General features: G+C 37.9%; 2 protein-coding genes across 11 annotated transcripts in view; both read right to left on the reverse strand.

Annotated features, from left to right (window-relative positions):
* The window catches only part of aak1a (AP2 associated kinase 1a), a 62,611-nt gene extending 59,484 nt beyond the window's left edge, over positions 1–3,127 (reverse strand). For all 7 annotated transcript variants that reach the window (XM_084390331.1, XM_084390328.1, XM_084390330.1 and 4 more), the window contains exon 1: positions 2,292–3,127. In XM_084390331.1, coding sequence (XP_084246457.1) covers positions 2,292–2,445 — 154 coding nt within the window. In that variant the 5' untranslated portion in view covers positions 2,446–3,127. The remainder of the gene's footprint in view (positions 1–2,291) is intronic.
* A 2,099-nt stretch (positions 3,128–5,226) lies between these two features.
* Positions 5,227–18,209, reverse strand: rer1 (retention in endoplasmic reticulum sorting receptor 1). 4 transcript variants are annotated; one of them, XM_084389623.1, is made up of 8 exons: positions 18,032–18,209; positions 14,975–15,060; positions 10,625–10,729; positions 10,298–10,397; positions 10,121–10,199; positions 6,909–7,044; positions 6,722–6,776; positions 5,227–5,707 (listed from the first exon to the last, which is right to left on the reverse strand). In XM_084389623.1, exons 2-8 carry the CDS (start codon positions 15,053–15,055, stop codon positions 5,697–5,699), a joined length of 567 nt encoding a protein of 188 aa, XP_084245749.1. In that variant the 5' UTR covers positions 15,056–15,060; positions 18,032–18,209; the 3' UTR covers positions 5,227–5,696. The 4 variants fall into 4 exon arrangements, with proteins under 4 accessions (XP_084245749.1, XP_084245747.1, XP_084245748.1 ...); XM_084389621.1 differs by having other exon boundaries at positions 6,648–6,776; XM_084389622.1 differs by lacking the exon at positions 18,032–18,209 and adding an exon at positions 17,484–17,600 and having other exon boundaries at positions 6,648–6,776.
* Between the last annotated feature and the right edge of the window lie 82 nt (positions 18,210–18,291).

Genomic DNA, 18,291 nt, shown 5'->3' on the forward strand with positions numbered 1-18,291 from the left:
CACCATTGCTGAGTATTTTCTCCTTAAAACCGCAGTGAACCAAAGACAGTCTCAAACGCGGTCTGAAATCGCTGGTGTTTCTGACGTCACAAACTACCTTGTAACCAATCAGGTCAACATGTGATCGTCAACGAGTGGATCTCTGAGCTGGAGAGAGTGCGTGGAGGCGGGGCTAATTTGCATATTCATGGAACCGTGAATACTAAATGAGGCAAGAGTGTAGAGTTACATTCAAGCTATTTTAAGGCATGACAAATGTTTTTTACAAAGAATTTAGTTTTTTTTAAATATGTAATTAAAATCAAAGATTAGTTTTAAGGTATAAAATGATTGACTACAAGGGGACTTTCAAATGTATACAAAATACGCTTGACTGGAAGGGCAACGGAATGAAAGACAAAAACAACCCCAGATTATTAAGCCAAGCCCTGTTTTGTTGAGACACACAGAAGCAGCAGTTCAAAGTTTGTGAGAAAATACCAGGTTGACAAAGATTATAAAGTGCAAGGGTCTGAGGATGACATCACAATGCATGCGTCTCCAATGCAACATATTCTGTGGCAAAATGTCCAATACTGAATTATCAAATACAAAATTCTCACTAGGATGTAGACTTTTTTTTTTAAATGGCAGAATGTCTCCGATCTCCCATGAGACACAGTGACTCCAAATGTGCTTACAGGCAATAACAGAAATGGCTTGTGTAAGGCGTTCACAACTCTCTATGCACTGAGGTCATGACATGGACATATGACAACCGGTTCTCTCTCTCAGTCTTCATTATATCGTCTGCATTTACATGTTGAGTTGGAGAACAGCTCATCCTCTGTAACTCTAAGATGTAGCTTGAAATTTCATAACTAGGTTTTGAGTTCCTGATACGACACCCTGTCAGGACTCGTCTGCTAAGATCTCAGTGCATCAGCAGGGGGAATGACTTCTTCAAATCTGCTTAAGAGACTTAAAGCTGATGACTCATGTAATGCATCCAGTGAATTCAGAACTTTCCATGCAGTTCCATTACCACATTACTGGGGCTGCATGAGTTCCAGAAACCCTGGTAAACCCATCATTTTTAAAGGAATTTCTCACCGTATATCAATTTTGTGTTTCACAGCAAAAAGTCAGTCATCTAGGTTTGGAACAACGTTAAAGTGAAGTTTGAGCTACAATTCTTATCAACCAATGTCTGTGATTTCATGCACCGATTCGAACGGGACTAGCATCTCCATGTTTATTACAGAGGTGGGAGTGTGTGTTTTCTAGATGCGGGCATAATTTTAATTTATTAAACCCTATTTAAATAAAATGGCATTAATTTATAGACAGCTGTTTATAATATAATTGAGCAGAGAAACATAAGTATCTACTGATATGAAATTGGGCAGTCAATGCTTTTCACAATTTGGCTCTTATTATTACTATTATGTTATTTTTTCATCAGATACCATCCATATCGAAATGAAAGCATGCTGAAGATTGGTGCTCAAACGGTAGGTCAAAATACACATGAGGAGAAGCATCAGGACAATACATACAACATCAGCAATCACAGACATTCGCATTTGGACGGGATGAGAGTTTTTAAAGCAGAGGACCATCAAATTAGCCAAAAAACAGTTGGTAATTTGCTCTGGAAGTTTTACTGAGGGTGTGTGAGAAAAACACAGACATGGCAGATTAAATAAATCAATAAAACCAATAAAGTTTGGCATAAAGTCAAACCTGCTGTTGACAGTTGAATACATGCTGACTTGGGGCAATATTTTCAGTGAATAATGATATAAATTTCAAACTGTTCCTCACACAAAACTAACATATGGCTTCAGAAGACTTGTGAAACATATGCAAGAGTCATTTTTGGTTATTTAACGGTAGTCTTAAGATGCTTTTTGTCACTTTTGGAGCTTGAAACCTCCAGTCTCCATCCACTTTCATTATCCGGAAAAGAGCAGCGTCGAAATTCTGCTCAACCTCTCCTTTTGGCTTCCAGGAAGAAAGTAAGTCTTACTGGTTTGCAACAACACAAAGGTAAGTAAATGATTACCAAATTTTCATTTTGGTGTTAAATATTAAATTGAACCTCCTCTGCTGGGACAGCACGCCTCACTACATGCAGTCAGCAAATATTTAGATGACGCATGAGTGACGACAGAGGCTCGGAGTCATTCAAAAGGCATCGTTATTTATTTATATAGACATGGACCGTAAAAGCATCACCAGTAGCCTACGCACATTTGATTCATTATTAGTCCTTATGAAAAGCAAAAAAGTCACTTAAAGTCGCTTACCCTCTGCTACAGTCTCCTCCACGGTCACTTGATGTCGTCCAATCGTGTAAACGCGTCCGATGAACGCGCCGGACCCCGCGCTGCCCCCCACGACGGCTCCTGACGCGGGCCCCGAGCTCACCATCTCCCGTCGGGTATCGAAGAACTTCTTCATAGTCCAACCGGCAACACTCTTTCATTAAATCATGAAAAACAACCAGACTCTCGCGTACGTGTCGTTTCCCAGATCCAACAAAGATTGACAGATGCACAAATTATAGAAAAGCGCGATAATCTCTTAATATAAAACAGTCCAGTTCGAGACTCAGCGGACATCAAGTGTTAGGAGATCCCAAACAACTCAACTGCATTAGGAGGAATCGGTTATCAGACCAGTAGGATGAGTCACCATTGACACATTATCTTCATACTTATGTACCTAAAACACTAGCTTATAATAACATATCTGATGAGTGCCAGCTGCATAAACAAGCAGCTTTATTCCACGAGTCCTCTTGCCACGCTGTCTTTTATTATGCACTTGGTGTCCAGCAACGATTATCGGCAGCGCAGCGTTCAGGAGTCGCTCTCTCCTCTCCGTTTGCTCATTCAATCATCTCAGCTGATCCTCAGAACTGACGCTTGCCCGAAAACCCGGAAGTGCAACGTATACGCAGGGAAACAGCCGGTTCGATGGGGTTTTCTCTAAGCAAAGTGAATAATAGTGTTTAATCATTGTCTGCTGGCGCGGTTAGATTAAAGAAACGGCCGTACACAGGTAAAGAGCAAGCATAAACCGCGCGTTAGGATGGACTCGGTCGTTTACAGTCAGTCACGCTCTCTGGTAGATGTTGTTTAACACAACGCGCTGACGTCAGCGAGGACGCGCACGTGCGTGTCCAATAAGAGCCACTAGAGGGCATCATTACACACGCGCAACCATATCTATGCGCGCAACAACATTATCGTTAAATCCTCCTGAGAACCAGAAAACCTTTTTTTTTTTGTGAATTAATTTTGTTGTCATTACCTTTTTTTACAGTCTATGGTCATTACATTGTTTAGACTTGGAGCATAAGAAACAAATGGAGATTTTTTTTTTTTTGAAAAAAATATTTTATTTATTTATAATAAAATAAAATAAAATAAAATGGCATGACAAGATACGTGCAGGCAAAAACAATGTTGTTGTTGTTGGTTTCATTTACCAATCAATTTTTAGGTTTCAGACAAATTTTTAACCAAACTTTGTATAAAAATGATTCTTAACTATGTTATGAAACAAATAGCCTAACAGAATGATTGAATATATTTACTTTATGGAATATGTCCGATTCTATGTATCTATACATTGAATCTAATTAGCATGTTAATGTGTTCCAGAGGCAACATACAATAAAAAAAAAAGTGTAATAATGGGAGTAATTACTTCATAGGAAGTGCTGTCAAATCGATCACATCAAACATAAAAGTTTGTGTTTATATAATATACAGTAGGCCTATGTGTGTGTGTGTGTGTGTGTGTCAGGTGTGTATACACAGACTATATTATATAAACACAAACTTTTATGTTATAGGCCTATGCGATTAATTTATTTGACAGCACTGTTGATATATAATTTCTTTCCTTATTCACTTGTCAGAATGCCTGATAAACATGGTGTAAGTCCTGGTGTTCTCTACAGTGGACATGTATGAAATCAATGCACTGTTTTCATATTCTGATTTGAAACTCCATAACGGTTTCCTGAGATGTTTATTTAAAGACAAACAATTTGAAAATGAATCACATTGTTAATGATAATTTCAAAATATTATAATATTTCCATAAGAGTGCTCAATTCCATAATTCAGTCAATGTCAGTCATTTTTAAAGACCAAGGAGAGGAAGCTGTTGTTGTGAAACCAAACAAATTCGCTAAAATATCATGTCCTTTACAAAGGAAAAAAAGGCTAATATATATATGGGTCTCAGTAGGATAACAGAACATCAAATTTGAATTCTAACATATAGCAAATGCAAAACGGAATAAAAGTTTGTATTACATGCGCTTGCCAGATCGACACGATGTCTGTCGCATTGCTGCCCCCCACAGGGAAATGTTTTTACGTATATTAGCACAAAACTAAACTCAGAAAATGAGTGCAAGGGAGGAAGATTATCAACATTACTGGTTTGTCTAGTTGACTGTTATTTGATTTCATTTAGTTTTAGATTCATCTTATTCGTTGTCAAATTACACACATTAAACCTTTGACAGGCTAATGTTTTTAGCAAAAATAGCTTACTTAGCACTTGCTACTCAGGCAGCTGTGGGTAGTAGAAGGACCCTTTCTAAATATATTATCACATGTCAGTAATGACCGGCACATCTTATCTCACACTTCCTTCCTGTTCAGAAAAAGAAAAGAAAAAGAAAGATAGATAGATAGATAACCCTAGTTCTGAGTAAAGTACTCGCATCATATGCTTGTAGATTCCAGATGGTTTGATGTTTTGCTATCTAATGCAATGACATTCATGCATTTTTAGGTGGAACACAAGTGTCTCTTAGGGGCTTCTGTACTGTAAATGGAAATGCAAAATGTTGTAAGATCGTGTTTATCAAATTTTCATAATACATACAGAATAATGCATCTAATACATTACACTTCATCTTCGATTCAGACTCAACCAAACACTCTTGCAAGTAGAATACAGAAATGGGTTACCCTTTATTTTAAGGTGTCCTTGTTACAGTAATTATTGAATTAAGTGCGGAGTAATATTAATTAACATAAGGTTAGGGTTTGGTTTAGGTGCATGTAATTATGCATAATTTACTGTTGTTACTATAACATGTAACATGAGTAACAAGGACAATAAAATAAAGTGTTACCAGAATTATCAACAGACTTCAATTGATTTATTCACTAAACTTATATAAAAATAAAATAAAAAACAAACAAAAAAAAATAAGCAGTGAAGGGACACAGCTTTTTAATAGCATTTGAAGTGAAAAATTTACAATTGGTTATTAAAATCATCTTGTTTTCTCTTAACCAGCAGCACAAGAAAACCTAAAACATGCAATGTCTTTAATCAGGAATTAACAAACCTATCATTTTGTTTTGATGAAGATTAATTTAATACATTAAAAATGGCATTTCAAAAAAAAAAACATGCTAACCATTAAAAAAAATTATACATTTTACATTTTTTATATATATCTCCCCTCCAAAAAAACTGCACTCTAATAGGAAAAATGTATCTCATCTCAAATGCTTATTGAAGTTCTCTCCATTTGCCCATAAAAAAAAAAAAAAAATCTATACTAGTTATGGCCCAGCTCAAAAAGAAAGAAAGAAAAACAGAAAAGAAAAAACAAAAACAAAGAACAACCTTCAACCCTCGCCATCCATTTGTAATAGTTAAAGCACTCAACTTTATGTTTCCTCTGTAAAAGAAAAAAGAGAGACAGTTTTAATTGGGAATGCTTAAACGATAAAAACATACAGCCAATATTTTTGTATCAACATTTTAATGGAATGCACGTTTGCTTTAAAAATCCTGACGTACAAAGTGAGGGGGGTTGAAACGGTTTACCTACTGAAGAATAACTTACAAACAGCACGAATGGATGTGAATAAAGTGGACAACTATGTACAAAAATTAAATACAATGCTACAGCACATTAAGAGATTTATAAATGTTCATAAAAGGCAAATATTAACATGTGGCAAGATGAAACTCCACTAAGTCCCTATGATCAATAATGTCTCCCTCTCTCTTCATGGAAGCGTCTTGCGTTAGTCTGAATACTGAATCCAGTGTTATTATTTATGAAAGACATCAAATGTACCAGGGTTCGAATATTAAACTTCCCACTATTATATTATATTCCCATGTTTGTAAATAATCAGGAAATAGTTAAACCAAAACTCGTTTCTCATCATGACTTAGTCCCAATTCAGTATGACTATTTTCATCAGTTAAACACACACGGCAGAATATTCCTGCTGCCATTTTCCATAAAGTTAAAAGTATGTAAAAGAGCAGCAGGGACATTCTGTAAAATTTCTCCTTTTGTGTTCCGCTGAGAAAAAGGTTTTAAAATGAACCGGAAAGGAGTATCAAATCCTCTAGGTTTGAAGAAGAATGGGGACCACTGAGCAAAAAAAAAAATCAGTCAAATCTCATACTTAGTTGTCCAAATATATTAAAGTTTGCCAGTGTAGAAGCTCTCGACAGCATTTCTCAAAGGCCCAAACGCTTAAAGGCATCATTACAGTTTCAATGTCAATCAAAAGGTTCAACAGGCATGGCTTTTTCTTACTCAGAAAAAGCAAAAGAGAAAAAAAGAAAAAGAAAAAAAAACCTCAACCCCCGTTACGCACCATTCTTCATCAATAACTTTAATTTCAGGAAGGGGAATTTTAACTAGCAAAGGTTTTCGCTGTGTCTTCCTTGCCTCTGTAAGTCCTCTTCCCATGTGTGAAGGGCAGGTATCTATACTTGATCATGTGCTGTAGAGGAAACACAAACAAAAGTGTCAAAACCTCAAGTTAACAACATTACATCACTGGAACTCAAATTTTAGACAACGCTGCTTTTAACAGCTCAGCTATATAAAAAAAGAAATGCTTCCATTGGCGAACCTTGATCTGCCGCTTCATGGTGATGCAGAACAGCATGATGAAATACATTACGAGGATGGGCCAGAACACCGGCACGTCAAAGGCGTCGAAGAATGTGCATATCATAGCGATGACGATGCCCTTCGTCGCTGAATGCCTGAAACATCAAGCAAAAATACAACAAACACTTAAAGGGATACTTCACCTCTGGAAAGATGAATGTGTATTTAAAAAGGGTCATTTATGTAGAAGAAATGTGAAATTATTTTTTAATTTGGAGCTTTCTAGACTGAGAAAAGCCAGAAAATTTGTTTTTGGCTCATGTGGATGAAAGACAACAAATCCCAGAATGCACTTGCTTCGCTGTCCTAAGAGGCCACTCCCAAGCCACGCCTACCGGTAAGAGAGCGCAGCAGTTAAACAAAAAGGCTAGGCTACTAGTGAGTCTCCGTGACGAGTCTGCCCGGGATTTCGAGATCGCCCAAAATGTCCGGGATTCGGCTTTTGCGTTCTACAGTCGCCATTCATTATGTTTACTGAGGCGAGCAGGACGAGACTGAGGGGCGCGGGAGAACGATGAGAGGCCGGTGACGTGATTACTGATGAGCTACACCTGTGAGACGCACCAGTCTCGTATCTCTCACGGAGGAGCGGGAATTTTCTTAGCAATGTTAAAAACGCACATCAACCGATCACATGTTTAGCGTTCATGTAAACACTACATTCAGATTCACCAATCGGAATGAATTCAGTTAGATTGAAACAAAAGGTGTGCATGTAAACAACGAATGGTGACCGCAGAAAGCAAAAGCCGAATCCCGGACATTTTGGGCGATCTCGACGGCCGGACATGTCCGGGAAAAAGAGGATGGTAACCCCTACTACTCAGCTTTCTCCACAGAACAAGAGCCTGCTAGCTTAGCTTCCAAAAAAAGATGGCTGACACTATGTGTACATTCTGTGAGTGAGATCCCACCCTCTATGGGCGGGTTGAGAACATGCGGGACAGCCCCTACTACTGGCTGTAGTCTCTCGCCTCTGGCCAAAAAATCCTCCGATGACGCAAAAGTACGATTTTTGCGTCATCAGAGGATTTTTTCCAGACAAAAAAAAAAAAGCATAAATCTCTTGTTTCAGGGGGATATGAGGGTGGAAAGCATGGTAATTCGAAAATACTACAGGTTTTCTACTGATACAAAGCTTAATGCTAAATCCTGAAGTATCCCTTTAAACTGAATCACACATTTATGAGTTACTAAGGCCCGGTTTAACACACAGGGCTTAGATTAAGCCAGGATTAGGCCTTAGTTCAATTAGGACATTTAAGCAGCTTTTATAAACATGACTTAGAAAAAAACATTACTGGTGTGCATCTTGAGACAAAATGACAATGACATGTTTAAAGGTATTTCAGGTCAAGTTGCTTTTTCAGTTAAAACAGCTCAAGCATGCATTTTAGTCTGGGACTAGCTTAAGCCTTATCTGTGAAACCAGGTGTTAAGGTCTAAAATTAAATATGTAAAAAACAACATTACTGTGAGCTTATTGTAACGTACTAATTGAACGATATGTAGTGGGCAACTGATATATTAGCAATCACGATAAATCGTTTGGCATTTAAGTTCTCCTGTTTGGCCGATTAGTGTTGGAAGCAAGACTTTTATCCCAGCACAGATGCACACGAGCTCATGAGATTTAAAGGTGCAGGAAGTGCTGATATATTTAAATGTTCTGTTGAAAGTGGCTCGGACCCGAGCAGCACAACACACTTGTAGCCAATCAGCAGAAGGGGGCGTGTCCACTCATGATGGGGAGGAGAGAGAGCGCGAGAGAGAGTGGGCAAGAGGGACATTTGAAGAAAGACTAGAAAAAGAGATGGCTGAGAGACATTACAAAAGAGAAAAGGTCAGACAAAGAAGGGTTATGATCAGGCAAGAGCTTTTGGAGCCGTGTTAATATTAGAAAAGCTTTCGAGCGTTAGAGAGACCGAAGCAGGAAGGCCTGAAATCAGATGCTGAGGTGTTGTTGTTTCTGCTCCATGCGAGTAACATGGTTTTACTGTTTCACAGAACCAAGATATGCTGTTATTGTAATGTTAGCTTTAGTAACAGGACAGTTATGAGTGTCATTGTCTAGATCTGTGTGTTCCTGGCGACTAACAACAAACTCTTGCTTGCATCGTCCTTGTCGTTTGTTATCTTTGCTTTATTTTTCACAAAGCATTATTTTGCTTCGCATCAGCTATGATAAAGAGACATCCACTCTTGCATTGCGTGTTCGAGCATTTTGGGGGCGGAGCAATGAAGGGAGGGGTGTGTGTGTTTGGGTTTATTTCAAATATCAACATTGTTTCTCAGAAATCACTTATTGCACCCTTAAAGCACTCATGCTTACAGCTCCTATTCTCTATCTCCCTCCTGTTTTGTTTTTATAGATGTTCACTTTTTTTCCCCAAAATACTAATTTGGAAAATTGTTTTAGTAAATGTTGTAATTTAAATATTACATTTATTGTAGCAATATTGTGCAGTTGTTATTTACATTCATTTTTAATATCTTACAGATCACCACATTATTGTTAATTTTTCATTCCTATGAAATGTGCCAGAAATTCTGTTGTCTGTTTTAATTTCTCTTTATTTCTCTGGTGTTTTTTATGATTAAATTGAGATGAAAAAAAAAATGTTGGTAATCAAATTAATTTCAAATGTTCATTTAATTTCAAAATGCAATAAAATTACATTTGAACAAGTTTAAATTTTTGGCAAACAAAAATAAAAGTTGACGACAAATTGTGGTTTTGCAATATAACCCTTAAAAAAAAAAAAATTCTCGTGAAATGTCTTTTTGTAAAGGTCCAGTTAGTAAGTTTCTTTGTGCATGAAATGATCATGAAGTGACTCAGTTTATGTGTTCATATCCTCATATAGTGAGACAGCAGATGTATTCATAATTACATTTCTTAAGTAGCTTTAATAATGATTAAGTGTACAGCCCTACTTTTTATTCATACTAATTTCACCAAATTTTGTGACATTACGTATTATACACAATTTAATTTTAATCACTGGATTCTGCCTATCATTTCCACGTGGTGGAAATCATTGGGCTCCATTTCTGGTATTTCGGTGTGTCACTGGATCAAGCCAATCCACTTATTCTCTGGAGAAAACTGCACTCATCAAGCGATTCCATGGGATTTTTAAAATGTCACCCCTTAATGTGACAACTCACCAGAATTTGAACTCTGGCAACCTCCTAATGAACGGCCGGAACTCTTCATTCTGTTTTGTGGGTAGTGCTGGACCCTCATCTAGTGAAGGGAGACATCGATTAGGGAATAATAAAAAAATAAAAGAAATCACCACAGCGATGCAAATGTCACTGATGATAAGAAGATACCGGTCTTACCTGGATCATCAAGCAATGAGGGATCCACTTTTGGTGAGAGGAAAGCAATGAAGAGGTTAAGGTGGTAGATCCCGAGAGCATATGTGACTATGTACCAGCCCTAATAAAAGACACAAATGATTCAGTGCATTTGATTAATGTTTTGCGATAAAAAAATGCAACAGTTACTCAAATCAAATTAACTTTGTAGACCCGCAAGATGCAATTACACATCAAGAACATTGTCATAAGTCTACAACTGCATAATAACTCTACCCTTATTGTCAAAGCATAAATTAAATAAATGAAAGTATTTTGCAAACATTCCTAAACAGATGGTGTTTTTACCTGTAGAATATATACTCTGATCATATATATGGCCGTTAGAAGAAGAGTGGCTGCCCATCGGAATGCTGAGAACGGCGTTGACTTGTCCAACCATGACTGATAAATCTGCATTTAAAAGAGAAAAAGTAGTTCTCATTATCCAACAACACTCACTAGGGGCGGAAGATATACCAGTAGACACTATTAACAGGTTGAGATTTTGGACTATTCTCTCTATTGCCGTTACACTCATGTGATGCTGACGTGCTGCATGGTTAGCTTATAGTTTCTTATCAGTTCATTCTCGTGTTCCACAGCACGTTTGAGTTTCTAGAAGAACCAATAAGGTTCATTCTTGTGCAACGCAGCACGTTTGAGTTTCTAGAAGAGCCAATGAGGTTCATTCTCGTGTTACGCAGCACGTTTGATCTTCCACAAGAACCAATAAGGTTCATTCTTGTGCAACGCAGCACGTTTGATCTTCCACAAGAACCAATGAGGTTCATTCTCGTGTTACGCAGCACGTTTGAGCTTCTAGAAGAACCAATGAGGTTCATTCTCGTGTTACACAGCACGTTTGAGCTTCTAGAAGAACCAATGAGGTTCATTCTCGTGTTACACAGCACGTTTGAGTTTCTAGAAGAACCGATGAGGTTCATTCTCGTGTTACGCAGCACGTTTGAGCTTCTAGAACAGGGTTCACCAATCTCGGTCCTGGAGGGCCGCTGTCCCTGCAGAGTTTAGCTCCAACCAGCTCCAACACACCTGTTTGAAAGTTTCTAGTATGTCTAATGAGACCTTGATTAGCTGGTTCAGGTGTGTTTAATTGGGGTTGGAGCTAAACTCTGCAGGACAGCGGCCCTCCAGGACCGAGATTGGTGAACCCTGTTCTAGAAGAACCAATGAGGTTTATTCTTGTGTTACGCAGCACGTTTGAGTTTCTAGAAGAACCAATAAGGTTCATCCTCGTGTTACGCAGCACGTTTGAGCCTCAGCAAGAACCAATGAGGTTCATTCTCGTGTTACGCAGCACGTTTGAGTTTCTACAAGAACCAATGAGGTTCATTCTCGTGTTACGCAGCACGTTTGAGCCTCAGCAAGAACCAATGAGGTTCATCCTCGTGTTACGCAGCACGTTTGAGCCTCAGCAAGAACCAATGAGGTTCATTCTCGTGTTACGCAGCACGTTTGAGTTTCTACAAGAACCAATGAGGTTCATTCTCGTGTTACGCAGCACGTTTGAGCCTCAGCAAGAACCAATGAGGTTCATTCTCGTGTTACACAGCACGTTTGAGCTTCCACAAGAACCAATGAGGTTCATCCTCGTGTTACGCAGCACGTTTGAGCTTCAGCAAGAACCAATGAGGTTCATTCTCGTGTTACGCAGCACGTTTGATCTTCCACAAGAACCAATGAGGTTCATTCTCGTGTTACGCAGCACGTTTGAGTTTCTACAAGAACCAATGAGGTTCATCCTCGTGTTCCGCAGCACGTTTGAGCTTCAGCAAGAACCAATGAGGTTCATTCTCGTGTTACGCAGCACGTTTGATCTTCCACAAGAACCAATGAGGTTCATTCTCGTGTTACACAGCACGTTTGATCTTCCACAAGAACCAATGAGGTTCATTCTCGTGTTCCGCAGCACGTTTGAGTTTCTACAAGAACCAATGAGGTTCATTCTCGTGTTACGCAGCACGTTTGATCTTCCACAAGAACCAATAAGGTTCATTCTTGTGTTACGCAGCACGTTTGAGTTTCTACAAGAACCAATAAGGTTCATTCTCGTGTTACGCAGCACGTTTGAGCTTCAGCAAGAGGTTTGTTCTCGCGCGTCAAGCAGGTTCGGTTGAGGTTCTGTTTATGTTTGCTGATCAAGGTTTATATCTGAATAAAAGGCCTAAATTCAATCAGTTTATCTTATAAAGCTATAAAGAGAGAATTTGGATTAAACCCCTCAATTCATATGGATTAGTTTTACAATCTCTTTATAAACTTTTTGAAGCATCAAAATGTCAGTTGCGTAGCTGTCAATGGAGGGACAGACATCACTCAGATTTCATCAAAAAGATCTTCATTTGTGTTACGAAGATGAGCGAAAGTCTCACGGGTTTGGAACAACATGAGGTCGAGTAAATAATGACAATTTTCATTTTTGAGTGAACTATCTCTTTAAACGTACAGTATGGAATTTTTCGCCGCTAGGGGTCGCTAACCTCTTACAATAACAAAGGCGTAGTTTGATGACGCAACATTTGCTAAGAATTATGGATCTTGTCGTCAATGTCAAGCCGACCGATCTAATAATGTTTATGGATGACTGAATACATCGATGCTTTTATCATGACTGTGATATGCTGACAGCTATCAGCTCCACATGCGACGCGAGTCCTGCGGATATAAAAGGAATATGGACATTAACTTACATTCTACCGAACTACACGCAAGTGCAGAATTACAACTCACAGGTCAGTTTATTAGACAAATTAAACTTGTGAGGTAACGCAGCGCTGTTTCACCTGGTCTAACATTACACTATCACACTAAACTGCATTTGAATGTGTTGAAATTTATGTGTTAGTTTGTCTGTATGAGACTAGCAGTAAGCTAGATCAACATTAGAATAACATACAGATCATATTCTAACATTTTATCATTATATATATATATATATATATATATATATATATATATATATATATATATATATATATCACTATATAACATTGATTAGTTTTATGTAAATGTGCTCACCTGTTTAATAAAGTACATGTAGGAGCGGTCGAAGTCTCAGACGTGGAGCTCTCGTTTATATACTGTCTATGGGAGCTCTCGGCATCTCGAAAACACCGCGCTGATATTGATTCTCGTTTTAGTTATCCTTTTTTATCCAAAGTCTGCTTGCCATGGTCCATAATGTTTGAACGAAACAACAACAGCGTGCAGATAGACATTACGAACGACACAGTTGTCCACGTCAGTCGCCTTGGTTACTATCAGAGGGCTCTGGTTGCTACGGCAGTACGAGCGGAAACCAGGGAGAACGCGGATATGACGCCATTGACGGCGACAAAACGGAAATAAAGAAACGGTCCGTGTCTTCGAATTAAATTACTAATTTCTCCTGGTTTGAAAGTTGTTGGAAACAGTCGGGATAATGTAAGTACACACACAAAAAAAAAAATATATAACATAGATATAGTGATTTTTGCTATTTTTAAAGCAAAAAAGTTACATATTGTGCCTTTAACATTACGGGCCGTAGCACGGTTACGTCATTACGATGGACCTTTTTGTTTTGAAGAAAACAGGAAGAAAATCGCTTTCGTAAATAGCAGAAAATAACAGAATGACTGTCTACTAGATTTATCACTTATGCAGCGAATTTTCACTGTACTGCACATATCAAAAGAATTTTTACGGTGGTAACTGACGTTGATAGAGGAATTTGCAGTTTTACTCACAAACTACAATTCCTGTTCGTCAATAAGGTGAGAAGCAGACACGTTATAAATATAAATATACTCAAATTAATTGAAAAGTTTACCATCCAAGTAGTAGTAATAGAAGTTTGGAAATAATGACAATAACGCACACAAAAGCAGTAACTGCTCCATGCTCCGGCACGGTTAGTGATCACAATACATGCGTACTGCACTCGAGCCCAATCGACCCGTGCCCAAGCCCACCTCTTCAAGCAGGCCAGGGCATGGTGCAGTGTGCTCATCACCCAGCAATCACACTAGTCAAACGAACCAGACTTTGGGAGATCGCCTGCTGCGTAATTGGGCTTGAACGGTTAAATACACTTACTTGCGTGTCAAAATGCCCATCTTTGAAAGTATCCTCAAACACAGGCATTTATGTCTTAAGTGAAAGTAAATGGTTGAGAAAGAAAACACATGTGTAACAGTAAATTGGATCTGTGCATTTGATTTTAATGTAAAAGGTAATGTAATGTATACCTGCTGACGTCTGTGTAATTAATGCTAATCAAACAACAGAAATCACTTCTCTTGAATGAATCACAGAGAAGACTATGCAGTGTTGTTTTTTTTATTATACATTTGATTACTTTATTCAATTTATGTAGTATTTTTAATTTCTAGTGCTTGACATTTTTCAGGTATGTCTATATAATTTGAGTCTTTGTTCTATTGTAGTTTTGCTTGTAATTAATTTCTTTGATCTTATTTTATCACTGACTGTTCACATATCTTCTGTAAGCTTGAGAGTTTTTCTTTTTACCTAGGCCAGTATTAGGGTGTTTTTGTGATATTGAAATTGGTGAAAAGAATGATCAATTTCAATAGTTTGCATACATTTCTTAAAATTGCTTAAATAGTCAGACAGTGGCATTTCCAAGAGCCTCACCTGCCCGAGCCGTTTAAAGAAGTTTCCGATCGCTGATGGTTTCCCATGGATGGATTCACCAGCACTGTCTCCTTCTGGCATTCTGTCTGTGAATGAGGGGTAGCATAATGAGGATACAGTGACAAAAAAAAGGATTATTTTTGCTTGCTATTTTTATATTGACAGTAAACAACCCAGAAATAACACAATATAAATCTCCTCATTGAGCTCACTCAAATATATATTTAAAACTGAGTGTAGCTGCACATTTCCATCCTAATGTCTCCTAAGCAAGCATGCTTTCTTGCACATTATAAGTGTTCATATAGCTAATAATGGTGTTGAGCAGCCTCATCAACACAATTAAGTGTTTTGCGCTCAAAGCATGGAGAATTACAACCTGATGCATTCATTAAGTTGCAGCAAATTTAGTATGACTAAATCGAGCCTTCATTTAAAAACTTTTTTTTTTAAACCTAATAAAATGGAATGTGAAAAAAGTTCTCATTTTGTTTTTATCACTATTATTTTCTAATTTTCCATAATTAACAAGTCCTAAAATAGTGTTTTGAAGCAATCCCTTCGTTTATTATTAAAAATATTTTATTTCCACATTTCTATAAATCCTTTACTCAATTCCTATAAATCTATTGAGACCATATAAAACCCTACCAAAAAAATAATAATATCCAACTGGAAAATCTGACATTCATTTAGGATATTTTATACTTTTCTAATGTTTTACAGCCCTATTGCATTGTGTATGGTTTACTATCTCTCTTCTGAATTTTTAAACAGATTCACATAAAAACGACTAAGACATAAACCGAACACATTTCCCTGTTGGTTACAGGGTTCACTTCCTTTTTAATTCATATTATTTCTAACAATTTCTTAAATTGTGAAAAAAAAAGAAAAAAAATTGTAATAGTCAGCTGTTCTTCCTGTCTCCCTGTAACACTGTCTAAGGCGTCTTAAATTACGGATTCTAGACTCTTATTGCTCTGGTCACATCAGCAGTCCTCATGCTTTCTGCAGCAGGACCATGACATGTTCACACAGGTGATCAGGGACCCAGGTCATCTTTCTCCTGCTGTTTTTCCCAATCAGTAAAAAGGTCTCTTTAGTGTCCTAAAGTATTGAAACTGTGACTTTAATTGTCAACCACCATTAATCTGTTAGTGTCTGAAAGGATGTGTTCACTTCAGAATTAAAATTTCCTAATAATTTACTCACCCCACTTTCTTTCTTCAGTCAAAAAGCAATTAAGGTTTTTGAGGAAAACATTCCAGGATTGTTTTTTGTGGTTAAAAAGTATGCATGCATGTATGTATATATATATATATATATATATATATATATATATATATATATATATAAATTACTGATCGTTTCGCTAGATAAGATCCTTATTCGTGTAGGGATCGTGTAGAGCCTTTGAAGCCGCATTGAAACTGTAATTTGGACCTTCAGACCAATGAAGTCCACTATATGGAGAAAAATCCTGGAATGTTTTCCTCAAAAACCTTAATTTCTTTTCGACTGAAGAAAGAAAAACATGAATATCTTGGACGACGTGGACTGGGGTGCGTAAATTATCAGCAAGTTTTAATTCTGAAGTGAACTAATCCTTTAAGGACTGTTCCACAAGTACATGTGCAATCATTTATTACGGTTCATTGAACAAGCATGGAAAAACACTATTGAAACACTTTCCAATAAAGATATGTAAAAGCTTATTTACATTTTACAAAATTTTCCTTAAAATACTGTATTCTGAACAGGGGACGTTTCTTATAAAGATACCCGGGTTCCAGAAATCCCAATAGGAATCCCTTGATTTCTTTTCTTTCTTTCTCTAGATCACCTGATTTGCTCTGTAACAGTTTCTGACTGAATGACATTTCACAGGCGGGGATAAGGGTGGTGTTGTATTACGTTAAAGTTCGTAGGTCTTACAATCTAAATTACTGTTGACTACATTATCAACCTTGCAGATCTGTGCATTTCCCCCGTTTCAGTCGATGATAATATACGATTCACTCACGAGTGCGCTTAAAAGAATTGATTTCCTGATCGTACAACAGGGTAAGCCTCCGTGTGATGATGATGATGATGATGATCTACACATGTAATCTGAGGCAAAGTCCAAAAACCACCACGTCAATGAACAAGAGGTTCTTCGAGGAAAATAATCAACCTCAATCAAGATCACCTTCAGTATAACGGCGCATTAAATAAATGGTTTGGTGTCTCTGCCAAAGGTAGAAGCAGCTCATCTTTCAGTCACTGCTGTCGGCTACAGTGGAATCTAATGCATCATTGTAGAGAATACTAACATGTGTATTTATTTGCTAAATAAACTATAGTGATCCCAGAGCAGAACCAGCGATTCTTGATCCAGATACGTCTAGCCTATTTCCTGACATCTGAACCAAACAGGACAGTGCATGCAAATTAACACTAGCTAAAGTTCCGGTACTTGTTCTCAGTCTGTTGTCATAAGCGAACCAGTGCGACAGATACTTACCTCAATGTTTATTTCATAAACTCGCTGTTAATGTAACCACCTAACTAGAAGGCTAGTGGTCAGACATTCTAAGCTAATTTGCTATTTAGCATCGGTTTGTTAGCCGTAGCCGATTCCTTTAAGGCGTAAAGCATGCTGGTTAATGTAGTTTCTAAAATAGATCTTCTGCGTTTGACGCAAAACGCAAACGACTACTTATAAACTACACTTCCCATTTTATATACAACAAGACGGAAACGCAAGCGTTGTAGTTTTCATTTTCGAATTTGTAATTGAAACTTCCTCTGGGAGGCATCGAGAATGAACTACAAAGACCAGCAGACACGCAGAAAAGTTGACAACTCACTTCCGGGGAAATCCGAACGCAGGCGAGTGGTAAACTTTGCTAGCACTGCCTTTTACGGCATCTTTTAGAAAATCTAAATTTACAATCGTCATGCCACATGAGGAAAATAAAATCAGGCGGACAGTTAACATATTCGAGGAGTCGGATCGCCTGTGAGAGGTTTATAACAGGAGTGAGATGACAGGAAATCTGTTTCTCTTACCCGGTTGTGCCGCTGTGTCACTCTCGGCTGCCGATCCGCGCGTCGCGCTGCTTCTCTGTGAACACAACACGTCAGTTCTTCTGTAGACGCAGCCGCCGTCAGACCGCAGTAGCCGAGCGCAGACAACATCGCTCCCTGTTCAACATCAGCCGAGTGCAGACAACATCACTCCCTGTTCAGCAGATCCAAACTCAGCGCCAGTTATACCTAACTTTTTTTTCTTCGATATGATACCGATACTTTTTGTTACAGTTGTAACG

Source organism: Rutilus rutilus (assembly GCF_951802725.1).
Source record: "Rutilus rutilus genome assembly, chromosome: 19".
Classification (NCBI taxonomy): Eukaryota; Metazoa; Chordata; class Actinopteri; order Cypriniformes; family Leuciscidae; genus Rutilus; species Rutilus rutilus.

Coding starts and splice junctions, on each gene's coding strand:
- rer1 (XM_084389621.1), bottom strand. CDS start 15,055: ATGCCAGAAGGAGACAGTGCTGGTGAATCCATCCATGGGAAACCATCA. Junction 10,200..10,297: donor CTCATTGCTTGATGATCCAG/GTAAGACCGGTA, acceptor TCCCTTCACTAG/ATGAGGGTCCAGCACTACCC. Junction 6,777..6,908: donor CCATGAAGCGGCAGATCAAG/GTTCGCCAATGG, acceptor TTTCCTCTACAG/CACATGATCAAGTATAGATA.